Below are 27,273 nucleotides of genomic sequence, written 5' to 3'. Positions count from 1 at the left end.
TCCGAAATATCGCGAGGCGAGACGTTTCTCGCGCCCCGGTCGCGCTCGGCTCGACCTTCCAACGCGGGACAAGATCAATTAAGGGGAAATAAAATTCGGGAAATTCCGGGCGGTGGCCAGCGAGTTGCGGCACGAGGTAAAACGCACGCGGGCGCTCGGAGGCGCGTCGACTTGTCGCTTTCCCAACGCCCGCGAGCCTCCACGACAATCGATATGAAGCTACCTTCGGCACGCGGCACAACGTCAACGAGACCCGGAGGGCGACGCTTGACAACTTGGCGTCAACTCTCTCTCTCTCGCTCGCGTCATGTGTGCGCGCACGAACACGAGGAGTCGAGTCTTCCGAAACATCTGATCGCCTCCTCAGCGTCCTCAAACGCGAGCTTTTCTTCTCTACGGATCGAGCTCCTCGCGCTCAGCGGCCCGAAGCAAGCCCTCGGCTCCGAATCTACTTTCCCTGCTCGCGTCTCGCCCCCTTAAAGCCTCCCGCGCCAAAGATACACCGAGCCTAAGTGCTGGAAGCTTTCAAGTTAAGTAGCGCACCTCGCGCGCGAGGAATCCGCGAGAGAATATAACGAGCCCGCGGCCCCGGTACGGAGCAGCCTGTTTTTCAATTCATTTTACAAAGCGTCGATCGCCTCGATGCCCTCCGAACGATCAAAGGTCGGAGCGAGCGCAGGAGATAGAGAAAAAGCGACGGAAAAAACGTGCGGAAGGCCAAGTGGGAAAGCTCGATCGATATGCCGCCGTATAGCCTCCTGGTAAATATTACATACCTTCGCTGCCTACTATTCGCGAGTTTCCTCCGCATTTATGCCTGATACATTATTGACGATGTACCAGCGAACCCTCGGCCCCACGTACAACCTCGCGTCGAGCATTAACTGCCTAATTTGACACTTGAGCTTGCTCGTTACGTGGCTTGGACAATCGTGCCGGGATAGAACCTCGAGTCGTCACGCTCTTTTCGGATCTTCCGCAGCAGCCGATACTTTCCGCTTCCGGTACGGAGGGCCTGCTCGCGCTCGAGTGCATGTGGGATTTTGCGGTACGACGAAGGGATCTCGAAGCTCTTTCGTCCCGAGGTCAAAACAAAATGTTTAAAATGAAAAAAGCCGCTCTCACTTTTGAGCCCCGTCGGGACAATCCTCTCGGCGTTCTCGCAGCGCTCGGTGCACATATCCTGCGCTCGTCCTTGGAGCTCTGTTCTTCGGCGACGTGGAGGACGAGATGAGAAGGAGCACGCGGCGAGCGACTTCGAGTCCTGTCGCGGCACAACACCCGCAGATTTTTCATCGAGATCGAACGCCAGGATCGGCCTCGGACATCGCACTTTAAGAGGAACAAACGCACTGGTTCACCGCGTTTTAACGCACTGGAAAGGCACGCGAGCCCCGTGGAAGTCGCTTCGCATGTGCTATCCTGACGCGGCCCCGAGCCTGTTGCGACGCGGCTCCGAGGAGCACGCCAATTGTTGCGAATACGGGGGACAAGGAGGGCCGAGGATCCTCGGGGGAGCCGCGAGGTCCGGAAAGCTGCGAGGAGCCCCGAGCTTTGACTTTCGGTGTCGGGCTCCCTTAAAACATCGGTGTTCGGATGCGAGCGGCGCGCGAGGCCCGAGCTCGGTCCATGCGACGGTTCGTCCGCGAACTTTGAACTTGTTTTGAAAAGCACGTTAACTCGGCTCCCGACTGGCCCGGATCGTTCTCCCCGCGAATAAATAAAGCCGCTTTCACCCCGCGCGGGGCTGATTCCCACGGAGAAAATACGCGGAGACACTCGGCGAGGCTCGACTCCCTCGGAGCAGAGACGCCAGAGGAGAATCGCGGCGGAGCGACGATCTCGTCCACGTCCGAAGAGGTACCGCAGGCTCACCGAGTGCGAGGCGAATGAGGCTTGGTCTTGGGCGGCAGCGCTCTCCAGCGGCAGTCCCCAGAAACGACACTGGGGATGGAGAGACTCGCGGGGCTCCGCGCACACGCGAGAAGCCCGATAACGGGGAGCGGGAGGGTGCGAGGGCTGAGGACGACGGAAGCTCGCGAGCCTCGCAACGGTTGAAGCGAACGAACGAACAACAACTCCCTAAAAGCTCTCGGGCTCTCCTCTCTCTCTCTCTCTCTCTCGCATCGCACTCGAGAACGAGCAGCAGCGGCAGGACACCAGCAGCCGCACGAATGTAGCACCGACCCTCGGAACATTCGTTTCGCGATAATGCTCCGTTCGTGCGAGCTCCCCTCGTCTCCGGATCTCTCTGCTCGCCTCATTTCTTCCTTTTTTCTTCTAGCCTCTCTCCCCCCCTGCCTCGCTCACGGAGGAGCCCCGGAACGCCCTCTGGCTCTTCCCATCCTCGCCTTTCGCCTCGTCTCGTCGAACGAACGACGCCGCTCGACGTCCTCTCTGTATCTGCACACGTACACGCGCTTTCGCGATCATTCGACACTCTCGGCGCACGAGAGACGAGAATAAATGAGGCGATCGCTGCCTGGCTGTTGCGACTCGACCCTTAATTCGGATGCGCTCTTTCCTGCTCGGACTCCGGTGCCCTCGAACTCGCGAGGTCTCGACACTCGAACAAAGCCTGGGACGGCGAAAAAAGGCTTTCGCGTGAAGCCTGCTCGAACGTGGGTTGATATTCGTAAGCGCGGTTCGCTTCGATTTACTCCTCGAGCGGTCTTCGCGGAAGGAGACGCGCGACGGAGCTCTCCGAGGCTGTTGAAAATGCGATGTTTTACGGCAGGCCGCCCCTTCCAATGGCTCTCCGCAAAGCAGCGTTCTACGGACGAAAAATAGTCACGAGCCGTCGCGACGCACCGAAGGCTGGACGAGTCCAACGAAATTAAGGAAAAAAACATTCGCTGCTGAGCTATTTTTATTATAGCGAGTCTCGGTGCGCAGCTTGAGAAACTACGAATTTAAAACGAGGCGGGGAACGAAATTTGAGAATTGCTCGAATTATTGGAGGCTTTTCATTTCGGCGGACTCTTGCGAACTTCGGCGTTAAAGCTTGCGCGAACTCGTTCGAGATTAAAGTGACAGATCGCGAGTAGGGACGCACGAAAACACGCGTTTATTGTTCAGACGAACTGAACGTTGCGCACGTCTTCTTGTTTCCGTTGTGTCGATGAATTTTTCGGAAACTAGCAAAAAGATACGGTATTTTAGAAATCCCAATTGAGTTTTGTTCATTTATTTTCATTGATGAGGAATAATTAACACCAGTGCAAAAATTTTTGTTTATTTTCAACTCACGATATCCCGGCTGAGACCCCAAATTTTTAGGATTTAAATATAAACACAATTATTAATAACAATTTAAATGAATTTATTAATTTCGCGAACAGAGAGATACGTCATCATTCTCTTGAATTCGTATTTTAACTACTCCTTCTTCTCTTTTGAGTCGATTATTAACCCTAGAACGCATGACTGGGGTGTGAGCACACCCCACGCGAACTTCAAACTACGTTCCCGTCCTAACAAGTCACATTATCAACTGATTATCGACGGATTTTTTGATATATAAATTCAATTGAAATTAGTTTTATCGTACATCATTCTTTTCGTTATAAAAAGCGAAGAAAATTGTGTAGGATAAAGTCAGTTTAGCATCGTAGGACCGGATTTATAAGCAGAAAAAGAGTGGGGTGCGTTCAAACCCCGGTCATGAGGTTGAGGGTATGGAAAAAGGCACATGAGGTGTAAGGTTAATAAACTAATTAATTAATAAATAATTGTAATAATTAACTAAATAAATAATAATTTAATTATTCAATGAAAAGTGTTACATACGAAAATCCGGCAGAATATTGAAAATTTGATAGTGCGTTAGTGGAATAAATATTTTTCGTTATATTGTCTCCGCAGTCAAATATTACCGTTTAATTTCCTTCGTGCACAAAGAATAGGGCAAAGGACGACGAGCTTTCGGAGACTGCGGAGTGACGAAAGCCCCGGCGCTTATATCCATGACAAAAGAATAATGCCAATTAACTTGGTGTTTATTTAATTAACGAGTTTTTATCGTAAACGAATTGATTTTTCGTCCGAGCCGTGCTCTATTTACGATGGGAGAATTTTGCAGGCTTCTGTACTTTCAGGAGGCTCAAAGAGCCCTGTAAAAATGGTGTAACAGTGGCCCCTGCGCTCAGCAAACTCTACCCTCGGATCATCATCCCTCCGCGAAGATGATAGCAGCACACCGAGGCTCCGCAAAGCACTATATACGGGCGAATACGCTCCGGAACGATTCTCCTTTATTTTTCCAAGCTCCTTTTCCTCTCTTTGTCCGTGTTAAATAATCATGCCGCAGTGTAAGTTTATCTTGACCATGAGAGGAAAGATAAAGTTTACCGCGCGGGAGCACTCGCTCGCTCGTACGTGGAAAACGGTAAACGTACGTGGTCATTCCCCGTTTACCCGTACGTATTGGAAATCTTATTCCGCTGATTCATCGTTATTCACTCGTCGTAACATAAAAGAGGCGCGCGCGCGCGCGCCCTCTACAACTCGCAACGTTTTGCAGGCTTTTGTGACGAAGCGCCCTCTGGTAAGTGCGTGAGGAGAAAATGCGAAGCTCGACGCTCCCCTCGGCCAAATGTTATCTCGTATTCTTTCGCTTGTTTCGAAATACTTTGTTGTTATTATTATACAACATTTCGCAACTAGTTTAACTATTCAAAGATACCCGGAATCGTGTACTCGCCGCGAATGCTCTTCCGGCACGTAGACTACGGAACAAAAGACAGTGCGTGGCCTGCTCCGCTACGGTACATTAAATAGTAAAAAAATGAGAGACGAGTATGCCCCTCGGTTCGAGCAAGAGAGCGAGCGAGAACTCGCAGGGATGATGCGACCCTCCGCGAGTAACGAGCGCATAAAATAGGCCTTGACTCTCACGTTTTATTTAACCTCTTGGTCTTCTCCCTGCGTCACTTTTGCTGGTCGAAACACCGAGCCGCTACGGAGAGCAGGCGAAGGGGCATGCATGTCAAAGCAAAAAGAGAGAAAATACGAGGACAACTTTCTTGCACAGTTTACCTATACTATTCCTTCGAGCCCTGCTCTCCTCGCCGCTTGCATTTTTCATCAATAAAAGAAGAAAAAAATACGTACCCACATCACCAGCATCCCCCTTGGATTTCACTTTTTAGGACAGCACACAGCGTTTTATCAGTGTATACACAGTACACGTGTAGCGAAGAGGGTGACAACCGCACGAAGAAAATGGAGAGCTGGCTCATGCCAATGGTGTGTGGCCATCGTCCTAAAATCTTTTACTCGCTCACATTTCACCCTCCAATTAACAATGTATACGCGGGATGAAAGAACGAAACCGCGAATAAAAAACCCTTAAAATATCATCAATTTCGTATCTTGTAGAGACACTCGCGCCTTGCTTATCGCACGACCAAACTTTCAACAACTTATTACTTTCATTAATATTCTCTTTTCAAATTTCTCGCCCCCAACACTTTTTCTCATTCTTTATTTATTTTTCACGCTCTCCATATATTCGATGAATAATTTATGAATTCTTTTCAACTTTTTTCACAACGAAACCGCATTCCGGGTCTAGGATTCATTAATCTCGCGCATCATTGCGCGGGCTTGATTTAGACAATTTTCGCGTTCCGTTATCCAGAGTTGAATAACGACTTCATAAACGATATTGCGAAACTCAATTTTATCGTGGAAATATTCAGACTCTACCGGAACGAGAAACTAATCGCGAAATAATTTTAACTATATAGTTAGATTTATTACGTGATTTTGTTTGTGCTAGTAACTGTTCGCATTTGTGCAAAATGCAGATTCACTTCACGAAAAGTTTGCGTTAATTTTCACCTGACGCGCGACGCGCGCCGCCACGTTCGAAGAAAGAACTAATCTTTCCTGATGGAAAAAAGTGTACATCATTAGTCACACGAGCGTTATTTGGGGAACGTTTTACGAAACATCGAGTTCGAGAAAACTTTAAAACCCCATGCTCGAAAACACATTTTTTATCGCATCCGACAGCCTCCTTGTTTTTATTCCCCGGGGTATAAAAAAATAATATATCAAATTTTCTTTACGTTCGTCACTTTCTTGTCCCCGCGACTCTTCGCGAAAAGAGGTTAGGAATAAAAAAAAAGGTGAAAAAAAGTGATCGGTACGTTAACGCTGCAGCGGCATAATAACTCGAGGAAGTGTGGAAAAGAGGAACTAAAAAAAGGCGATTATCCGGAGTCGATCCTCGTTGACGAGGGGTCGTCTCTCGGCGATGTAAATTATTACAAAACATTGACAAGTGCAACGATGTCACAAGAATTTGTAAGAGGAAATTATTTGTTTTGTGTTGACAATGTTGTGATCGCGAGTGACCACCAAAGAGCGAAAAAGAGCGAGAGGGTAACACCACGGCAAAAGTACGTGTACACATACACACCTCGTGAGTCACGTGACACACTCGCTGTCCGTCACAGCGAAGTGAGAGTAGACTGAGAAGTTTGTATAAAGAGCTCGAGACACGAGCGCGCTGAGCGAGGAGAGAGCCTCTCTCGGGCGCCTCGCGATCGTTTCCCCGATATCGTGTGTCACAACAAAAATAACCTTAGACTTTTCTTTCGCCCAGCCACTGTATAATTCGTTCCCACGTTGCCAGACGCTCAAGCAACATGGTGACTCTTTGTTTTCCGCGTAAAAATCTCTCGTCCCTTGTGAATTTATGACTGAGCAAAAAAACCAGTGAGCATCGAAGTGCGCGTGTGTACTTTCTTGAAAATGATCGAGATTCGTTATTATGGGTAGAGCTTTCCGAGCCAGCGGCCCAGCCTCTGGTCGAAGCGGTGAACACACCAAAAAAATAACACAAGTTAAAATCAAGAAGAAGAAGCGGAAAAGGGACCTCGAAGAATTGCATCAAAACGTGCTCGAAGCCAAACGGGCTGCGGTACGTACACACTCCTTTCTCTCACCGTCGTTAAATCATCATCAAGATTTATTATTCAGATACTATCTCACGCTTCATTTCCAACGAATTTTATCGCTATTTAGTTATTCCCCCGTGTTTCTCCCTCCGCACCATCAACCCGTCTGACCCGGCAGACTCAGTGTCAGGCATGAAAGCAGCAGTAACACGAACAAAAATCAATGTGACACGTGTGCAAACATTCGTGCTATTTTTTTTATTCGTCACTCCTGTGTCTCGACGAGGAATTCTATAATTCATGAAATCGCAGTTGCTCTACACATTATTTAACTCTATACGAAACATCATAAATCCTTCGTAAATAATGCCTATTTTCAAAGTAAATTCATCGATGGGTATTCACTTTATTGATCGATTTCTCTATCGCTTTCCAACGCACGTACTCTGCTCACGGGAATACAATGAATTGTTTTTATTCTACCAATGTTCGCGTACAATGTTGAAACGAATCGTTCGAATCGACTGGAATTATTTATTTTCGGTGTGTGTGTGTATGTTTTTTTTTCTTTTTTCCGAAATTTCAACATTCCAGCGTCGCGGAGGAGGGCAGCACAAAACGACATGGGAGACAAATTTCGCCAAGGTTTTGCGTAATTTCGCGGACAAGAGAGACGACCACGTAATAAAAGCTTCATACAAATTTTTTTATCTTTTATTTAACTTGATTTCTCGATCACCGTTCGCCTCGCGCCGGCATCGCGTGCTTTCACAATAAATTAAAATACAATATTCATACAATCAAAGAAATAATATGCTCCCGTTGTTTTATTATTCAGGTGGAAGAAAATGAAGCTAAGGATGCCAAGTCGAGGAAAAAAAAATCGAAAAAAATATGCGACAGGCTTTTACCCGAACCGGTAATGGAATACATTATTTTTTATTTTAACTGAAATTTTTCATTTCACCGAACGTCCACTTTCTCGAATTTACAATTCAACCATCTTTTTCGTTTTCAATCCACTCATTTATTCGTTTTTTTTTTTTTTTTCTTTTTTTACATTATTTCGTGCCATTCAATGGTCAGATGCTCGGCATGTACGAAAACGGAGCCAAAGGTAGAGAAATTTGTAGAGGTAATGAATTTAGTTACTTTCTTGTTCCTTCGTTCATTGAGAAAAATAGTACGTTTTAACGAAGGAGAATCGCACTATTTAATTAGACTGGAAAATTGAATATTCAACGTATTTCGACGCTCATGTCGACCATTTTTATTCTTTTTATTATAATAAACGCTGCATTTATTTCTCAGCTTACACTTGAGGAAGTTACGCCCTTGCAAAGAGGAATGTTCAACGGAAATATCGAAACCAGTGATTCGCCAGATCGGGAGGCCATCGAAATCGAGAATAACGAATTCTTTCCCCACCTCTCGATTTTCATTCAATCGTATTCACGGATCCATAACAGTAATTGGACCGGGAATGTGAGGCTACACGAGACACGATCTCGGTGAAATTAAACTGTAGAAAAATTTGCACAGTCATATGCAAAAACGGGGTTGAGACGTGACGAAAGAAATTGACTCTGAAAGCGAATGACTTTCAACGTCTGTGGAAAGCCCCAATGAAACACGACGAGTGCGAGAAAGTTTTCTCCTCGGCGATAGATATCTGGAAGGAAAAAGGGAACAACGACTTTTCCCTTGTGTTGAATAGCGGACGGAGTGCTTTTCGTTGTTGCTTCCGCTGATTTTATCGACCGAAAGTCTTTCACGTTGCCTTCGAGGAGGGAAATACGTTTTGTTTATGATTATGAAAATTTCGGTCGGGAAGTTCACTACCGAGGCGAAAAAACGCGCCCGAAAACAGAGCTCGAATTATGTTCTCGACGAAAATTCAGTTGAAACGTTGAAAGCGAGATAAAAACTCGGCAAAGCAGGTTTAGATTCTCGCATTTATGACGCCGAAGTTTGCAGCGTTGCAGCTCAACGAAATGGTGTAAAAAAACTCTCCAACAATTTCAATAATTCTACAATTCTGTTTGCAATTCCTTATTTGCAATTCGTAGTTTTACGTCAAATGATTCGTGAAATAAAAAATTGGTGAATTGCTAATGTTTTTTTCGCTCATTTCGTTGGACTCCGACGTTGAAAACTTCAGCGTCGTCACAGTCATTCGAAATTTCTCTCATTCGACTGTAGAAAAAATGCTATGCAAGATAAATTTTCTCGAAAAATTACAAGACCTTAGACAACTTAGTTTCGGAGATGAAGCAATGCAAAGCACACCAAAATTCATATTAGATATTGTTCCTACGGTTTTGAATGTTTTTTGGACTCGAGAGGGGCGCAAGAACTTGCATTATTGGATTATTCCACGAGTTATGTCGCAAGTTTTCGAATATTGGCAGTATAGTGAAGTTTTGAAAGTGGACCGGCGTTCCTCCTATCACAAGGAAAGCAGAATTCGAATTCTGGACGAAATTTTCTGCGTTACTTTGCCATGGGGAAACAATTATTTTCGTCTATTTTTTAATCATACAGAAAGTTGAGTATTATTCAAACGTACAGAGAATTTTGTGAAATCTCACTAAAGTCCACGTCATTGGACGATCAACTTTGTCATTTTAAAAGTAAATTGGAAAATCTGCAAATTTTTGCTCTCCATTAGTTTGCTGGTTTTTTTCCTTTCCAACGAACTTTTTCTTTGCACATTTGAAATGAAATGCTTCAGGCGTACACGTTTTTTCATAATTTGCCAGGCACGCACATTTTGGCCACTTAGCTTTCAACGTTTCAACGTACCTGGAAGGGCTCGAATGATAAATTGATTACTCTTGTTTTTGCGCGGAGCGTTTTCAATATTCTACGAACGAAAATTATGCTGTTGAGTTGGGAAGCGTCATTACGAAGGAATAAAATTTGGAAAGCGTAAAAAGCTTTTTTCCACGTTATTCTCGTGGGAAATGATAAATTACGTAAAACAGCGAGAATATTTTCGTTCAGAGAACTCCTTCGTTGAATACGTTGAATATTCCTTTTTGCATAAAAGTAACTTTCGAATAAAAAGTTTCAAAAGTCTTCAATCAAGCTTTAGCCCGATCAAGGTCTTTTAGACCGGTGATTACACGAAAAAGTGATAAAAAACAGCGAAGCTTGATCTCTGTTAGGACAGTGAATTAGCGAAAATGGAAAAAACTATTTCCAATAATTGAGCGTTAATTGGAGGGCGATTGAAGCGTGAATTTTTCTCAATGTATTCGCAATCGAATAGATGATTAATCGCAGAGAAGTCTTGGATTGATTTTTCTAATTTTATAATGAATATCTGTTTCGTGTTGACAGTGGCTGGACGTCTGAACGGAATGAGCGATGCTCGTCTGCGGGGAAACGTGCTGGAGCTTCTAAAGGGTGACGAAACGAACCCCGAGTAAGTCTGACGCGAATATACGTACAAAGATATGAACGAGAAAATGGTCTTTTCGAGAATTCTCGAGGCGAAAGCCGAGAATTAACGGTCGACGGAGCAGCCGAGCTATCGATCGGTAATAATAATAGAATTAAATGAGGAGAATGAAAGGAGAAAAAAACACGTTCGATAGATCGCTGCGGAGAAAAGAAAGCACCGAGAAGAATGCGGGATCGAATTCTGATCGCCCGTCCGATGATTCCGACCAATCCGATTGGGAAACTGTGAAATGCTGCCGCGTCAAAGACCCTCCCGTTCTCGATAGCACAAAGGGGCATGACTGACCTACCCCCGAGCAAAGGAAACCGATTGGCCCACGGATTCATACTCTTCGATGGAAATAGATTTTCTTTTTATACTCACTTTCCTCGTGGAGTAATGATCGAAATATAAATACATTTCGATCCGTCCTCTTATCGAGTCTGGAAGATTTCACGATGCATTTAAATATGGAGACTAAAAATTGCGACTTTCAAATCTCAGAATTCGATATTGATATTGACGAGGCTAATGCTTGCTCGTGTGACCACCGAACCATCAATATCTGGGCCACAGGCAGTTTCCTAAGTTTCTGATATCGCTGATGAACCAAAACCGCTTGTTACATCCGAGCTTTCCACAGTTTCCCTTGACGCTCGTGCAAATGCGATACAGTATGGATTAGAAAAGAATGGCTCCACTTTGGAGGGTCTGGAAGGAACGTGGGGACCAAAAAGTGGGGTCAAAGTGACGAGATGCACTCGCGAAACTCCGAAAGGGATTACGTAGAGGGAATATGAGGAAAAATCGTCATAATTGTTCAATAATTATCGTGAAAATAATGATTCATTAATATTTTTGCAACTCCGAATTCACTGGCTCGAACCCAAGCTGGAACGGACCGAAAGATCGCGCATTCTCTGAATTTCAATAACTTTTCTATGCCCGATTGTTTTTCAGTGCCAGAAGGAGAAATAAGGAGGGAATGAGAAGCACGAAGGTGCAAGGAAAGCCGATGATTGGAGGTAAAGATGAACCGACTGAGTTGCCACGTCAAAGGGACGAGGACAAGTGCAAAAGACGATTGTTCGAGCCGGATGACGAGGACGAACCCACCAAAAATAGTTTTGATGCTATCGATCGTGCCATGATAACGGACCACGAGATACGGTTCGTCTTTCACTTTAATTCTCGTACGAATCCATCAAATATTTTTATTGGCTTTCATTGATCGTGTTGAACGACCTATTGCTTTAGTTCTACTCGGCGTATATACATTTCTTTCAAGGTTTTCACCGAGCAGAGCAAAAGACGTCGCTGATTCGAAGGAACGAAATATTCTCGGGTATGATCGAGAAAAAAGAACAATCCCACGGGACCCGGGCTCACAAAACGTTCGTGACGGATCGAGGGCTCGCAGAGCAGTTAACAAAAATCTCATCGATGATCGCCTCTGGAGCTGGTCACCTGCAACTTCTTACGAGAGACTATGCGCCATGATTTCTATTGACAACTTCGAAAACTCGGAGTACAATTGGCACACAGGTCCAAATATATTTCTCCCGTTATTAATCCTCAACTCAAAGACGCGAATGTTTGAGCAATTTTTCTAGAAAATTAACCACTCTTACGATAAATATTCTAATATAAACGTTCAATATTTCTCCATTTGAAAAATTAACTTCAGCCGAAGCGAATGAAATATTTATAAATTTAAGAAAAATATGTCGAATTAATGGTTAACGGGAATAGTGCTGAGGGCAATCGTTGCATTGTTCGTTTACTCGTCGCACTGACTTGAATATTTTATCCAACAGATCCAATTCCTAAAATTCAAACTGCAATAACCGAGATATTTTTGCGAAATGTTCTGCGAGGTTCAAGAGACGCGTCGAAAGAACCTCGTGAGTCGAGCAGTACGACGGCTCTGGAAAAATCCATCATAACGAGTAACGGTGAGGACGTGATTTATCAGGCTTGCACCCAAGACTCTGACATGGATCAATGTTCCTCAACCAACAGTTCGACTACGAAAATCGGTTCGTGGCATCCGCTGGATAAACAAGGAAGGACAACTGTATTTGAGAAAAAGAATGTGAAAGGATTGAAAAGAACGAGAGGAAGTCAGAAGATGGAGGAAGATTCTTCAACGAAGGACAAAAATGAAAGAAACGATTTGTCCTCGAGCCCTGATGTGGTGCAAAAAACGATAAATTCAGTGTCAGAATTTTTGGAGCAATTTCATAAGCACAATCCTGTAAGACGAAAGGATAAAAACGGCTTTGAGACGGACATCGATAAGGGCAAAAGGACGAGTGGGAGTGGAGAAAAATTACACGTTTGTTTGGACAGCCCACCTCGAGATGTCCAATCGAGTGATACTTCGAAATGCATTCCACGAAGAAACACAACGAAACACGTACCAACGATCCTACGAAGATCGAGCGAACATTGTGGCTCCGTGGAATCGATGGACCACGAGGAAAATACTTGCGAATTTTTTATCCCAAAGCCTGCTGGACGAAGAATCCTCAAGGAACACATTGGCAACGACGAAAACTCGATTTTCTCAAACCACAATCCATTCTCACCGTCGGAAAGAGTTATTCGATCGACCGGACACATGACCATTTCACCCTGTGCAGCCTCCGTACTCCGAGAACCGAATTATTATCATTATCGTACGCCCGCACGAGAACGGAGCAAGGAACTCGCCGAGCATCGACAGTTAGATCGAGCGAACGACCATAAATCAAAGTTCAACTTTATGCGCACAAAGTACAATTCAAACCCGAGGCTATCTTGGTCGGAAGAGCTCGAGGTCAAACCGTCCCAGGAGGATGGCTACGAGGAGGGTTTATCGGATCGTAAGATCGAAGGAACCAGTCGGGATTTCATGGAGGTGGTAAATGTGAGGAGTAATACTCACAGAAATCGTACTCTGTGCGAGAATCAGCAGGGAGTTATGGATTTCCAAATGGATCTCGCGGACCAGAGCGAAAGCGACGTAGCAGAGGAGGAAATTGGTGGAAAACGAGTGGCCTTTTTCCGAGACTCTGATCGCTTCTTCAACGCGAATGATCGGGACAATGTGGAGGTATTCGAAGCCGGCTTTCAGCAGAGAAAGAACCATCAAAATCCCGGAATCAAAGCTCGTAAGACTCTTTCTAACTTTCCTCGTAGCGCCCACCATGATAGTCCGAGGAAGTCTATGAGATTTTCATCCTTTGAGTTCCGACGTTCGGACACCGAGCGAGCCTCTCACAGGTTCAATGAACCGAGCAACGAGCCTCAAGAGCAAAACCATCCGGTTTTTCATGACGGAAATACTGCCGAGTCATTTACGAGGGTAGAGAACGAAGATTTTGCGAATAAACCGGCTTCTCAATTTTTTTTAGCGGATAAACACGAAAGTGCCGCTTGGCGGTATGCCGACACGCAGTCCTGGCTTTACAAGCAAGCGGTTCAAGGTCACGCGAGCTCTGAACCGTCAAAAAACCCGCAACGTCACTACGAAAATCCACGTCCGAGTGACAGATCGAGCAACGGGTTCGTGGCGGCGGGAGAGCCTCGAGGAATTATGAGAAAACCAGTCGTCCTCTTCCGACCGATCGAAGAAGTTGGTCAAAAATTCATGCTCCAGAATCGAAATTCTCGCTACCGTCATAATCCTGACTCGAACGTCATGAGAGCAGCTGTGAAAAATCTCCGGGAGATCGCCTTCGAGGATAAAAGTAAAAAACACCCTCCACGGGAATCGGACGATGCAAATTACGAGCGGAAACGGCGACGAGTCTCCCCATCTCCTCGCGATCAACAGTTGACCGTAAATCCGTCGAATCAGCTCTTCTACGAAAGTCTGTGCTCGTTCACGCAGCCTGCGAAGTTTCTCGCTTACGAGACAGTGGAAGGTAGCGATCCTCGAAGAATTCCAATTTTTGAGAATGACATTCCCAACGTCCCCGCTGATAACAATAAACGTGGAGCTTCGGAGCTCCAGATAATTGATGAAAGGTCAGAAAACTCCGGTGCTGGCCACCGCAGATTTATCGAAGTTGCTCGACCCGTCGAAGAGCAAGAAAATCGTGACAATCAACGAGTCGTACAACAATTAGGAGGAGTCATTTTGGCAGCGGATCAAAATTACTTGACATCGTTGAACAACGACGAAAGCACGTTTTTGTCGAGTTCTGGGCTCGAACTTGGTCGAACGGAACGACAGCGTTCTCGACGAATTGCCGTCATGGTGCCTCTTCCAGCCTCCTCCCATTATCATCCGACATCGAAATTGCTCCCAGCTACGGAAATCGATTCGAGGCCCTCCGCCGCTGCTCCGGACGATCGCGAGCGAGCATCTCGACCCGGACAATTCAGGTTCGAGGTCGAATCGTCCGCTCCACTTCCGGTTAATGCAAATAGGGAGCAAGACCAGTCGAGATATGAGATGAACGTCGAATTTGTTGGTGCGCCCGAGGCCACCGATCTTCCCGAAAGAATTCAACTGCCTGACGGACGAATCGGAATATTGCTAGCCCACAATCATCGTCCCATCGGTAATTCCTCGCAACTTTATCACTCGAAACATACTCGAACCATTAATGACCCGTGCAGCCTCGGCGAACCGACGTTACACGCTGAAAACAGATGCGTCTATGGCTTCAATGAAAACGACCCGAACGTTTATTCTCAGCTAAATTTTCAACGGAACGTGGTACGTCCACTTTATCATGCTTTTTCACTTCGCCCATTTCGTCCTTTCAGGGTGTGCGTTACCGGTGAATGACCGACGATTGCAATTTGACGAGAATCTTCGAATTTTATAAAAAGTAGAAGTCGAGGGGCCACACTCGTTGAACCGGGATAAATTTCGACTAAAATTTGCTGCTTTATAAAGTGATATCCGGAGAACGATGATCGTTGGACTTTTACAGAATGGCTTTTGTAGTCAGTGATGTAATTCTGACTCGAAGCCTCTCAAAATTATGAATCCAATGGATTTCGTTAGCACGTCGATTCATCTTGTAATCAACTAACGGAATTTTCGAAATATTTCATTAAAACGAAGCTTTCAAAGTCAAATTTGCAGTTTTTACGGAAACAATTTCGCTCATCCAATCGAGAGTTCGCCTCGACAAAATACTTTCATTTAAAACTGGATTTTTATAATATTCAAAGGCCCAACGTCAATTGGGTGAAATTTTTTTTAAGGATTCTGTTTAGACGCTACAGATAATACAAATCTATTTTATTGATTGTGACATCATAATACAATATATGAACAAAATTTCCTGAATTTTTAAAACTCTTATATCAATTTTAACTCGATGGAAGCCGAGGCACTTTGGAAAAAGTTGTCCACCGGTGAAAAATCGAGATCTACTCGACCGATCCTTTCAAAATTTGGCACGGTACCTCCTTGCACGATTGGCCAGGTATCTGCGAGAGCTTTTTTCCAATTTTTCATAATTATCAATTCTGCAATAACCAATAAAAAAAAAATGCAAAAAATCGAGAAAAAAATCGTCTCGTGCTCTGCCAAATTTCAAAAGGATCGCTCGAGTAGATTTCCATCATTCCGTTGGACAACTTTTGTCTCAAGTCCCTCTGTCGATTTGCTACCATCGATTTAACTATTGAAGTCCGAAATATCCTTCATAAATTGTGTAATATGACGTCACAATCAATAAAATCGATTCACTTTTGCCTGTAGGGTTTTAAAAAATGCTTAAAATTGGGCTTTTCCCACCGAATAGACGTTACCCCAGCCTTGAATGAAAAAGCTCCAACATTTTCAGAACTGATCGAGCTACCGAGATACTGGGGAAACGTAACTTCGAGATAAACCTGTTTAAAGTTGAGAGACTTGGGGTGTCTGTCAGACTTTGACGTGACAGTCTAGAGCGCTCTGAATTTTAATCCGACCTTCGACTAATCAGGGAACGTTTGTAAGATATTACACACTCCAAAAGAAGCTGTTTTTGAAAAGTGATGGCTCGACTTTCACAAGCGTGGCTCGCTCCTTGACCTCGCTTTAAGGAGTTTCGGCACAAAAAATACTTGAACGAAAAGCCATTTTGTCGATTGTTGATGAACGACAATTTTTCGAGTGGGACAGCGAGTAAAGGGTTGAAAAATATTCGAAAAAGTGGCAAACTGCAAAGTACGTTGCGCAGTTAGCGCCCTGAGCGTTTATAACTTGTTCATACTACAACGAAATTGGGAATTCTCCTCCCATCTATCCAACGTTCAACTTCCTTGTTTCTTTCCGTCGAAATATCGTTCCGCCAAGTCGGCGCTTCGCTCGCGAAGCCCAGTGTGCCGAAACTCCTTAATTCCTGATAAATGCATTCGCGCGTATGGTGGTATATTCTCGAAAGAAATAACGAGGCAGAATATTTAATGAGAAGTAATGAAATGGCAGAATATTAATTTTTGTCTTGCTCACCGTATTGTGGTCATTCGCTGGTAAAAGCACCGATGTGTACTCCGCTAAATGAGAAACACCATTTCTTATCGTTTCGACAGGGTTACGGCGCTAACGAGGCGTATCATCGTCCGACTCGTGCAAATGGAGCTCCGGATACTTTCACGGGCATATAAACGAGGACTGGAGATACAGCTGGTATCCCTGATAATGTTAATTGTGTAGATATATTGAGTTGTAAAAGCTTTTCGCGTTAAGCCGCACGAGCTGAATATCTGCTCGGCTCGATCTGCCGGTGGCACAATTTTTCGTGAATCTACAAGATTCTGTGAGGCGATTGTCGATTATAAAAACGCGAGGGGGGGGGGGGGGCGGATAACGTGGTCGAATGAGTGGGAGGACGAGGGAAGGAAGGTTGGCGCTTGTTGCCTCGATTAGATTGAGCTTGCTGCGTTCATTACAGCAGCGTTTATTTTTGCATTTCATTCCAGTTTTTTTCCCATATAAATACTCGTGTGTACGTTTGTGCGAGCGCGCCTTGCGAATCTGTTTTTTTGCCTTTGTATATTTCGAGGCCGATTTAGAAGCGGGAAAAGTGTCCGATGCTCGTAGACAACGAGAAATTTGAAAATTTATCGTTTTTATTTGTCGTTTTGCCATGATAGAACAGACAAACGTGTGTCGGAGGAGCTGTTTTTTTTTTTTTTTTTTTGCGGAACGAAGAAGACTTTGGTGCTTCTTGAAAATGAATAAATCAAAGCGTTCAACCGATGCTGTTGCACATGAATGTAAACCACCGCGCCAGAACGCACACTCGCCTCTGCGAATACGTGCAGATTCAATCGAACGGGAACAGTCCAGACTGCAATCTGCGATCCAGAGGAAGCCCTGGCGCCTGTTCGCTCCCCTCATTATTCTCGTGTTATTCTCTATCAGCTCGCGTGTTACTTCACTGCTACAAACAATTGGAGCATAATGAGCTGCGCGTGCAGCGATTTGTCTCATTGACAAATTCTCGAAGGCCCCCTCGTTTCGTAGTTGCTTTAAAACGCACTCCTGTTCATCTGCGCTCCTTTTTTTAAGGTCCTTTTTGAGGTGCCTTGTTGGTCACGTTAAAAAGTAAACTTTTCGTTGAACGTTCGAATACTCGGATCAAACCGGCGGCCTGGAAGATGGTTCGGTATTTTAGAAGAACGTTTAAATATTATTCAGCATTTCCCGGTGGGAGTTTTCGATTGGGAAAGGTCGTTGAAAAGGGGAGGAAAATTTGGCGTTCGCAGTGCGATTTTCTGCCTCGCTCGTTCCCGCGGTCAAAGGAACGAGATTGAATTTGAATGAATGACAAAGCGAATGAGCGGGCGGAAGAAACTGGAAGTGAATCAGAGTCGCTGGACGGCTCGTCGAGCAACGCGATCCGAGGGCCGCTCGAGTGAATGGGATTGAAATTTAGGGAGGCGCAGAAAGCCCTCGGCTCGGAGCCGAGGGCCTCGCGGCTTCGTAAATCGTCGAGCTCCATTGTGCGTCGCATCTCGGAAAGACAACTCGCTGTTCGCTTGCGATAATTAAGCGGAAGCAGATAGCGGGACAATCTCTGCTCGGCACGACCGGGAAGGGATGTGGACGTGCCGCTCCGCCCTCGTTCCCTTGACTCCGAGGAGCGTTTCTCCAAATGGTAAAAACAAGAAAGAGACAGAAATTCGTCATTCGGCGACTCGAGTATCGCTCGCAACGTCCAGTTTCTCGTCAGCGACGAGAATCAACCTTTTTCCTATTTTCCGCGTCTCCGCGCTCGCGCCCAATCCCTCGAGCCACCGAGCACTCTCACCTTTCCCAGCAGCCTCGTCGGTAGACCCCTTGAAAAAGTTGCGGGGCCGCGTGTGCGCGCGTGCTTTTGTACCCGTCGAAATAGCGAGGAGCTCGAGGATACCGAGGACCAAATAAAGTTACGCGAGGCATCGATTCTGGATTAATTTCCGCTACGTCGAGATCAATCAAGCTTCCCACGCGACAGCGTGCTTCGCGTTTGATCGACGTTAATGGATTGATTCTGAAACGCTTCGCTCCGAGACACCGATCATGAAGTACATCGCATTCCTCACCGTCGTCGCCCTCCTCGAGTGCGTTTCTACCTCGTGGGACAGCGGACGTAAGTTGAAGCTTTTTCTTCCCCTTTGCCCCTCAATTTTCTACTGAATTTTCACCTTTCCTGCCTTTCCACGTGCGTATATATGTGCTTGTGAGCTTTTGCAACGACGCGAGGATACGGAGTTGGAGTCGAGTCGCTCTCGCGCCTCTCGCACCAAGTGCTCGAGAACTCGCGATTATGTTCGAATCCCATGATTCGATGAGCACGAGAGGAGTTTATCGAGAAGCGACTTGTTTCAAGATTCTCGAGAACTTTAACGCTCCGTGACTTCCGTTTCGTTGCTCTCGTTCGCGCACAGAAATGATCGAGCGATTCACTCGTCGGAGCATCGGCGAACAATTAGTTAACGACGATTGTTCAGCTTCGAGGGGTTGAGCGAGTCGAGCCTCGAGTCTCGCACTGCGATTGTTTCTCGATACGAGAACGCACGAATCAACGTTCAATCCTGCCGCCCCCGCACGCTCACAGAAATTGGCTTTTCGTCTTATTGGAATATGCTCGATTCACTTTCAGCTCGTTGCCCGCCCCTCATCTTTCCAAACGGTCGAGTTCGCACGAGGTCCAGAGGCAAGATCGTCAGATTCAGCTGCTTCGACGGCTGGACACTCGTAGGTAACAAGTACTCGACCTGCATCAGGGGCAAATGGGACACTCCTACGCCGGTGTGCGTCAGTAAGTACGATTTTTCTTTCCCCACGAACCGAGGACTGAGCCCCGTTTTTGCCACCCTCGTGCCCGTTTCGTGATTAATGTCGTTCGAGAAGCTCCCGACGAAGCTTCCGAAGCACGAACATTTTTTCGCCGAGTCGTATCTCGACTCGGCGATTCGTTGCTCCGATTCTCTTAACGAACGATTTTCACTGACTCTTCGTTCCCCGTGCAACTGACAGCGCGAACACTCATCGCGTAACCAAAGATTTTATCACACGATTGAGTCCTGCTTTAGAAAGTCAGAAAATTCTATCGTTTTCGCGAATATTTTTGGTAGACGGAAATAACTCGGCGTAGCCAACTTTTCGGTGCAGTTTCAAGGGTATTTCAAAAGCACAAAAACATTTTTTCGTGTGAGAAATACTAATTTGTACATGGTTTATGCGCAGAGTCTGATTGTCGACGTTTCTCAACTGCGCACAATTTGGAGATCGTCATTGTTGTGGGCAACAAAAGTTCCAAATTTTTTTTCCATTTTCATATATTTTCTTTCCATACGAACCTACGAAAACCCGAAAAAGTTGTGAAATTCTATATTTACAGCACGTTGGAGTGATATTCTTCTTTAGAAGCGTTTTTTTTTTTCAAACTCGTTAAAAATACACAAGTCCGCAATTTTTTCGGGTTTTTATAGGTTCGTATGAGAGGAAAATATATGAAAATGGAAAATAAAATTGGAGTTTTTGTTGCAGACAATAATTACGATGTCCACGTTGTACGCAGCTGAGAAATTTCGACGATCAGACTTTGAGCATAAACCGTGTACAAATTAGCATTTCTCACACGAAAACAGTGTTTTTGTACTCTTGAAATTATACAACAATCGAATTTTTCGACTTTTTAAAGCCCCTCCCTTAACACAAAGAAATAAATTTAAAAAAAAAAATCACGAACTTTCGCAAAACTCATTCAACTTTGCCCTCCCTGAGAAGAATCAATTCAGGAGGTTTCGGATGTCAAATTTCCAGGGCTTGGGTCATTCAAAACTCGAGCAATTATCGTTTCAATAGAAAAGCAATATATGAAGAAGGTTTCCTGGCGCGACCGCTGACGGGTTGAGTTTCCGACAAAGTTACGTAACCGCGAGTTAAAGCAACCGCGGATTGAAGTTGCGTAATTTTTCCAAGCAATACGCATGCGAACTAATATTTCTTATTGATTCTCGAACGAAGTAAAAGCTTCGAATGATATTTTCGAACAAACGTCATCGACTAATTGGACTATTTTTATTGTCCTTGATCAGCTAACGATGGACCAAAATACGAGATTCAATAGGCCCCTTCCATTGCTTTTTTTTCGTCTTCGTGTATCACGTTGGTGGAATTGAAAGCCGAAGCATATTTGCAGCTTCCAATCGCCTACGCAAAAATTCGATCGCAGCAGTTATGACGAGGTTTGATTTTTAATTCGCAGACTCACAATGTCCGCCCCTACCACAGCCGGAGCATGCTCTCGTAGCAACGAAGTACAATGGCGGAGTATCAATTTATTTTTGTGCGCCTGGATACATGCTCGTGGGTGCTGCAGAGATATACTGTAACGGTAGAAAATGGAACGCCACAGCCCCTTATTGCAGAGGTATCTTTCAAAAATATGTTTCGCACCACGCTCCGAAAATTCCTTCCGTGCGAGAGAATCGCTCCAACGAGAGTAAAAACTTTTTTCTCGAGACTAAATCCGACGTTGATTTTCGACTCGCGCTACGAAAAGCGATGGAAAATCATCGTGATTTTATCAACTCCTTCAACTCAGCCTCCCTGGAACGAGTTCAAGAGAAAAAAGTGTTAAAAAATGAATGAATTGCACGGAGGGACCCGGGCCTGAGCAACCAGTAACATTCACTCTGTAACAACGAAATTTTCCATTCTAGATTCAACCGCGGCAGCTCCAACGAGCTGTGATTTCGAGAAAGGCGACCTCTGCTGGTGGGAACAAGATCCGACTCACGATTTCGATTGGCAGAGACACAATCATGACACTCCGAGCTCCCACATCGGCACTGGACCCTCTCACGACCACACCCTGGGACCTGGATACGACGGTAAGATCGTCGCTCCTTCGTCACTCCGATCACTGGCCCCAAAATACGAGTTCATGAGAACAAACACTCGAATTGCGATGCGAAAAGTCACGTCGTCACAAATTCGAAAATTCGTCGATTTATGCTCGTTCGAATTGGACGAAAACCCCATTCCGAAACATCGTTTTTTTCCATAAACGTCGTTTATGCCTTCTTTTTCGTGTTTCATATTTTATAAATCTTTTGAACGTGGAACTCTCATCCATCATTTTACGATCGATGATTTATTCGTCAGGATACTATCTCTACGTCGAAGCATCCGGACGCCTCGTCAATGACACTGCCAGAATCGTATCGCCCCTGTACAACGCCTCCCTCACCGAGTCTGGCTGCTTCTCATTCTGGTAAAAAAGATGTGACGATCCTCGCGTGCCTTCCATCAGCGTATATAAACTGTAGAAAAACTCTCTTCCGACCAGGTACCACATGTACGGAGCGACCATCGGAGCACTCAAAGTTTACTTCAAACCTGAAAACGCTCAGTCGCAGTTGATGTTCGAAAAGTCCGGCAATCAGGGAAATCAGTGGTTTCATGGATCCTTCCATTTACCAACTACCAATCTCAGCTTTCAAGTTGGTGTTATTCGTCATGATTTGAATGCTTACATTTTTTAACTAAATCAATCGAACTTTGAAAAACGATCTCCTGAACCGTACACTCGTGCGACGAATTTGCTGCAACGAAATTTAAATTATGGAGAAATATTCAAAGTCGCTTTTTCAAATTAATTTTTTTATCTATCGTTGGCTGATTCGATCATTTCTGTATGCATTTTGGTGAAAATTTCATCTCAACGTGTGTTGAACGATGAAATCTCAATTTGCACCTGGGTACGGTTTGAAGGTGGAAAACTGGTCGTTGAATGAGTAAAAGCAAGGACAAAAATGGGGCTCAGGAGCAGGGCAGTGTTGGTGCGATGGCAAATCTCATCGATGCTTATCCAGCTGATCGAGCACGTGCGATATTTGTAGCAGATCGTTTGTCACGTGTTTAATTATTTATTGGACAATTCATTGTGCCAAAATGGCTCACGTATTGGCCCTTTTACTTTGAAAGCCTCGAACTGGTCCACGATTTATCGCCGGATGAATTTTCGTTTGAAAGAAGATGATGCTTGAATCAATGAAAAGTTAACCGGCGAGGGCGAGAAGGTGGAAACGACTGGAATAGGAAAGTTGACAGTCACTTCCACGCGGTGTGTGACAGTTCAGTTATTTCGGAGAGAATTTTATCGGGAGAATAATCAATAACGTGGGATTAATCTGACGAGGAAACGGCCTTGATTTATATACGAAAGTCGAGCAATTCAACAGAGATGATATTTTTTTTTGCAGATTATTATCGAGGGCATAAGAGGCTCGAGTTACGTCAGCGATATCGCTGTCGATGACGTTGCGATTCTTCAGGGTGAACAGTGCTCTTTCACGCGGCTTCCAACGACCATGAGAAACCTTCCGACGAACGAGGGTAAACAGCCAAATTTCGGAGTCACAGTCGTAAATAATCCTCCCTTCATTCTCGTCGTTCTGCGGGGACGAAGCTTATGAAAATCACGATTATTCTGAATTAGAGCATCTTCGATTTAAGAGATTGATGAAACCGGTAGCTTCGAAGAATTTCCTGGTCGTAGAAAATCGGTCCTGCGTCAATCTGCTCGCAATTGTCCCGAGAGAAGCGAAACAGATCGAAGCCCATTTTCCACCCCCTCCAACGCCAATTTCCGACGTTAGGAAAAAAATCTCGAGTTTGATAGAAAATAAAAAATGTGTAACGTGTTTCCAGATGAAATCGAGCTGGTGAACTCTCTGCAAAGTTGTCGCGGACGTTGCGGAAATGGAACGCCGAGTGCGGATGCCTGGACGACGCTTCTGCCTCCAGGTTCGCCGGATGCCTGTCAGTGCAATCTGGACTGCGCCCAAACCTCCATTTGCTGTCCCGATTTCGCGGAGTACTGCGTACTCGGTAATTATCGATGATATTTCTGCGGTTTTTAAGCTCGTGAGTGAATAACTGCGGTGTTCGAAATTAACGAGTTGACGCGGGCGTGCGCGCAGGAGCGGCGGACTGGACTACGAGCGCTGACCTGCGAACGGTCACGGGAGGGCCGATCGTGACGCTGGAACCGAGCACCGCGATGAAGCCGATTCCCATCAGGCCCAAGGACGACATCGACCCCTACCCCAAAATCACCGAAGTTCCGGAACCTCCTCCGACTCCCCGGAAAGTCACGCCAACCACGACCACGCCGGCGACCACGAAGACGAAAAAACCGACCCCCAGTTCCAGGAAAACAACGGCCAAACCAACCACCACGAGGAAAACGACGACGACGACGACGACCAGCCGACCCAGTCCTTCGGCCACGACCACCAGGGAAACTCCCTTTCCTCGGATCACCAAGACTTCCGAAGATCCTCATTTCTCCCCTCGAACAGGTGAGCAGTATTCGAAAAATTTTCGAATCCATTTTCGCCTCGAAACTTTGAGCTGCAGTGGTGAAATCCCCAATTTGCAACTGTTCGGCGGTACTCGGATGAGTGTTCGATGATGTTTATCGAATTAACTTAACACGGAGGAAAACAAGTTTCGAAAATGGAAACGAACGAGTGAGAGCTTTCGTGGGAAACTTTTGTCGCGTCGATATTCATCGAGTTTATATCGGTCAAAACGACGAAATAATGTTTTTTCTAATTACGAGATATCACGAAACGTTTTGACGGAAGTAATTATCGAGTTTCAGTCACCGAAGCGACTCATTTCCTAGCTTTCGTGTGACAAAAGTTTTCATATGATCGAATGACGTTCCGTCCGAAAATTCAGCAGAGAAAACATTGCTGCTTAAGGCACCTCACGGACGGACAGCTGCAAATCGCGATCGTGAAATTTTTCCACGCGGGATAGAATTCAAAACAGTCGTCCCTCTTGTTTGTTTTCTATCCCAAAGCTACCATTTTTTCCATTCCGATCGAGTGAACCGTATGAAAAACAATTTCACTTTCTGTCAGCGGCCGCTGACCGAACTTACACCCTAAACATCGCTCGCGCGATGCCTGATTTTTTCCGGTGTTTTTCTCTCTCGCGTGCTCCATTCGATAAATGGAAATGCGAAAATAGTCTGTGATAAAAACCATTTTTCAGTCCGCGTTCAACGACAGTCGATACAAATGAAAAAAAAAAAATTCATTGAGAGCTCAATAAAAAAAGAATTTCCGTTGTACCGAAAAACGTCGAGGAAAAAAATACTCTCCGATTCAATCGCACGTTATATTCGCAGATTTGATTTAATTGTAATTCCGGTACGTGATCGAATTTTGGAATAACAGCTGAAAAAACCTACGAAAAGCCAATCAGGGATTCCCCCGTGGGAACGAATCGAGCCGAATTCGTTAGAATCGCAAAAAGTGAATTTTATTCGTATTTCCTACTACTGAAAAAGCGACTTCCTTCGTCTTACTTAAAAAGTCTCAAGCAACCGAGCCGAGTTCAAGTTAAATTTTCGCCACAAAAGCTACCTCGGATTGCATATTCGTAATTGAAATTATTGATGTGACAAACGTAGGATTCGAATGAAGTGATAATTAATATTGAAAATGGCGCGATTGATTGATTTCGCACTCGATGTCTGAAGCAATGTCCGTACAAATACTAATTCAATGATTGATCTCCGACCTCGCAGAGGCTCATGTTCGTGCTGAACAGGCGACGATTCAGCAGCTTGACTCCTCGATGTCCCTGGGGGTGAGTGGTATATCTGCGATAGTGATCGTTATTGGATCGGCGATTGTTCTGTCAACTATCATCACGTACGTGATTGTACGAAAACGAAAATCGTACAAGCGAGGCGGAGGCGGTAGTGGCTCGGCCCTATCCGAGGACAGCGACGTTCGATTTCTCACCACCGATGAAGTTCTCGATTTTAATCTCGCTCGACCCAACGACTACGACGAGCTATGAATGGTTCTATGTACATACTTATTTTATGTGAATGCTGTGCCTTCACCGGTGCACATCAAATATTCGATACTCGATATTATTGTATTAAGGCGAGCGATCCCTTTAGGAGCATAAAAAATAGGTATTTTTCAGGATTTTTTTTAGAGGGGATAGAATAATCTGATCACTTTCAAATCTCTGCATGAGTTTGTTATAACGATCAAGTTTTCAAAGAAAAAAATTATTTCGGATGACCGTCAAAATGGCGGCGTTATTAAGGCTCTTCGAACGCCTGTTTTTCGCGACATCGAGAACTGCGCGCAAGTTGTCACTCTTTCTGTTGATCTGAAAATTATTTGGCAAGTGTCAATCGTTCACTCACATCTTAAGGGAGAGGATGGACCTAAAAAATGATGACAAAGTGCAAACTTGAACATTTGGGAGCCTATTTACTTAAGAGTTGGAATTTTCGACCATTTTTTCGACATATTTGACCCCAACAAAGCGATTTATTTACCTGCTACCTTTTGAAATTAAGTTATGTCCTTAACATTACTGAGAGTAACCTCCCAAAATTTCATCCAAATCGGTTGATAACTTTTTGAGCAACAACACGAGCAGTTTTTGAAAAAGTAATTCCGAGATAATCGTGTGAAAACCATTAATTGTAGTGACTTCCGATTATATGCGATGACTCCGCGAATATCCAATATTTTCAGTTTTTCTTTTGAAATATGTAAAAAATAAAAAAAAAAAAAAAAATCGATTTTCTCAAAATTCCAAAGGGATTGCTCGCCTTAACCCTTCGGCTGCACTCTCCTGACGGTTTGCACCATCGAGGGACGCATTTTCCTGCATTTTATGCAGTGCACAATAGTCGATTAGTTTTTCAAAGTCAATAATCTTTGAAAACATTTTGAAGTTCGAAATCTTCGGTGCTGGAGAAAAAGGTATCGAAAAACGAGCAACGAAAAAAAGGTGCAACCGAAGGGTCGGTCGTATTTAAATATTAGAATTATCATAAGAATGCTAATTATGAAGCTTCCGGAGTGAAGAAATGTGCAAGAAGCAGCAGTGAGTATTCTAACGATTTGTTCAGAGTCAAGACAGTGTTGAAAAGAAATGTCATCCCTCCAATTCTCCCTCTTTATTTATCCATCCAGCTCTTTGGAGAGAGGGGGGGGGGGTCGAAGGAATAAAAAGGACAATAAAAAAGATGGGCCATCCAGAAATGTACGAGGAACGTGAAAAATTATAAGGAGCAGAGAAAATGATGAAATTTGTGAGGTCTGAAACTGTAATTGAAATCGAAAAATCGTACTTAAGATTAAGGAGGGAAGGGCGAGGAGGATTGAGAAAAGTTGGAACGATAAATATAATTTAACGCTGTGGACTGTAGTCGTGAGAAACAAAGATAACAAAGATGGAAGAAAGAGAGTAATGTGAACGAAGAAATTCATAGCAAGTGGCAGCGACAGATTTATATAACCGCGTGCCTGAGGCGGAAAAATCCAAGGTGAATAAAACGCTCCTTTCTCCTGACACGTTCATTCATTTTATTTCTCTCCTCCGTGATTTCTGTGTTCCGAGACTCGCAGTAAATAAAGCCCGATGAGAAAAAG

At 44.8% G+C, this 27,273-nt stretch overlaps 3 protein-coding genes across 9 annotated transcripts in view; 2 read left to right on the top strand and 1 right to left on the bottom strand.

The window, feature by feature from the left end:
- The window catches only part of GABA-B-R2 (gamma-aminobutyric acid type B receptor subunit 2), a 97,917-nt gene extending 92,714 nt beyond the window's left edge, over positions 1–5,203 (bottom strand). For 2 of the 4 annotated variants that reach the window (XM_043414011.1, XM_043414015.1), the window contains exon 1: positions 1,126–1,867. The gene's annotated coding sequence lies outside the window, so the exon portion shown is untranslated. Of the gene's footprint in view, positions 1–776; positions 1,010–1,125; positions 1,868–5,112 lie in introns of those variants that run through there. The other 2 variants (XM_043414013.1, XM_043414012.1) reach the window with 2 other exon arrangements.
- Positions 5,204–6,499: 1,296 nt separating this feature from the next.
- Positions 6,500–17,496, top strand: LOC122407472 (uncharacterized). Of its 4 annotated transcripts, XM_043413702.1 has the most exons (9): positions 6,500–6,931; positions 7,503–7,589; positions 7,747–7,827; positions 7,995–8,043; positions 10,254–10,338; positions 11,317–11,526; positions 11,645–11,901; positions 12,174–15,067; positions 16,882–17,496. In XM_043413702.1, the coding sequence occupies exons 1-9, from the start codon at positions 6,782–6,784 to the stop codon at positions 16,954–16,956; spliced, it is 3,888 nt and encodes a 1,295-aa protein (XP_043269637.1). In that variant the 5' UTR covers positions 6,500–6,781; the 3' UTR covers positions 16,957–17,496. The 4 variants fall into 4 exon arrangements, with proteins under 4 accessions (XP_043269637.1, XP_043269638.1, XP_043269640.1 ...); XM_043413703.1 differs by lacking the exon at positions 7,503–7,589; XM_043413705.1 differs by lacking the exons at positions 7,503–7,589; positions 7,995–8,043 and having other exon boundaries at positions 6,812–6,931.
- A 148-nt stretch (positions 17,497–17,644) lies between these two features.
- LOC122407474 (MAM and LDL-receptor class A domain-containing protein 2-like) lies at positions 17,645–27,193 on the top strand. Its single transcript, XM_043413707.1, has 10 exons — positions 17,645–18,926; positions 19,440–19,598; positions 21,051–21,215; positions 21,508–21,678; positions 21,953–22,061; positions 22,137–22,290; positions 23,053–23,185; positions 23,501–23,680; positions 23,773–24,153; positions 25,395–27,193. Exons 1-10 carry the CDS (start codon positions 18,857–18,859, stop codon positions 25,670–25,672), a joined length of 1,800 nt encoding a protein of 599 aa, XP_043269642.1. The 5' UTR covers positions 17,645–18,856; the 3' UTR covers positions 25,673–27,193.
- The last annotated feature ends 80 nt before the right edge of the window (positions 27,194–27,273 follow it).

The sequence above is a fragment of the Venturia canescens genome, chromosome 3, assembly GCF_019457755.1.
Source record: "Venturia canescens isolate UGA chromosome 3, ASM1945775v1, whole genome shotgun sequence".
Classification (NCBI taxonomy): Eukaryota; Metazoa; Arthropoda; class Insecta; order Hymenoptera; family Ichneumonidae; genus Venturia; species Venturia canescens.
This window is presented reverse-complemented; position numbering and strand designations above follow the sequence as displayed.

Coding starts and splice junctions, on each gene's coding strand:
- LOC122407474 (XM_043413707.1), top strand. CDS start 18,857: ATGAAGTACATCGCATTCCTCACCGTCGTCGCCCTCCTCGAGTGCGTT. Junction 22,291..23,052: donor CTACCAATCTCAGCTTTCAA/GTTGGTGTTATT, acceptor TTTTTTTTGCAG/ATTATTATCGAGGGCATAAG. Junction 24,154..25,394: donor TCATTTCTCCCCTCGAACAG/GTGAGCAGTATT, acceptor CCGACCTCGCAG/AGGCTCATGTTCGTGCTGAA.
- LOC122407472 (XM_043413702.1), top strand. CDS start 6,782: ATGGGTAGAGCTTTCCGAGCCAGCGGCCCAGCCTCTGGTCGAAGCGGT. Junction 8,044..10,253: donor AGGTAGAGAAATTTGTAGAG/GTAATGAATTTA, acceptor TCGTGTTGACAG/TGGCTGGACGTCTGAACGGA. Junction 10,339..11,316: donor GGTGACGAAACGAACCCCGA/GTAAGTCTGACG, acceptor ATTGTTTTTCAG/TGCCAGAAGGAGAAATAAGG.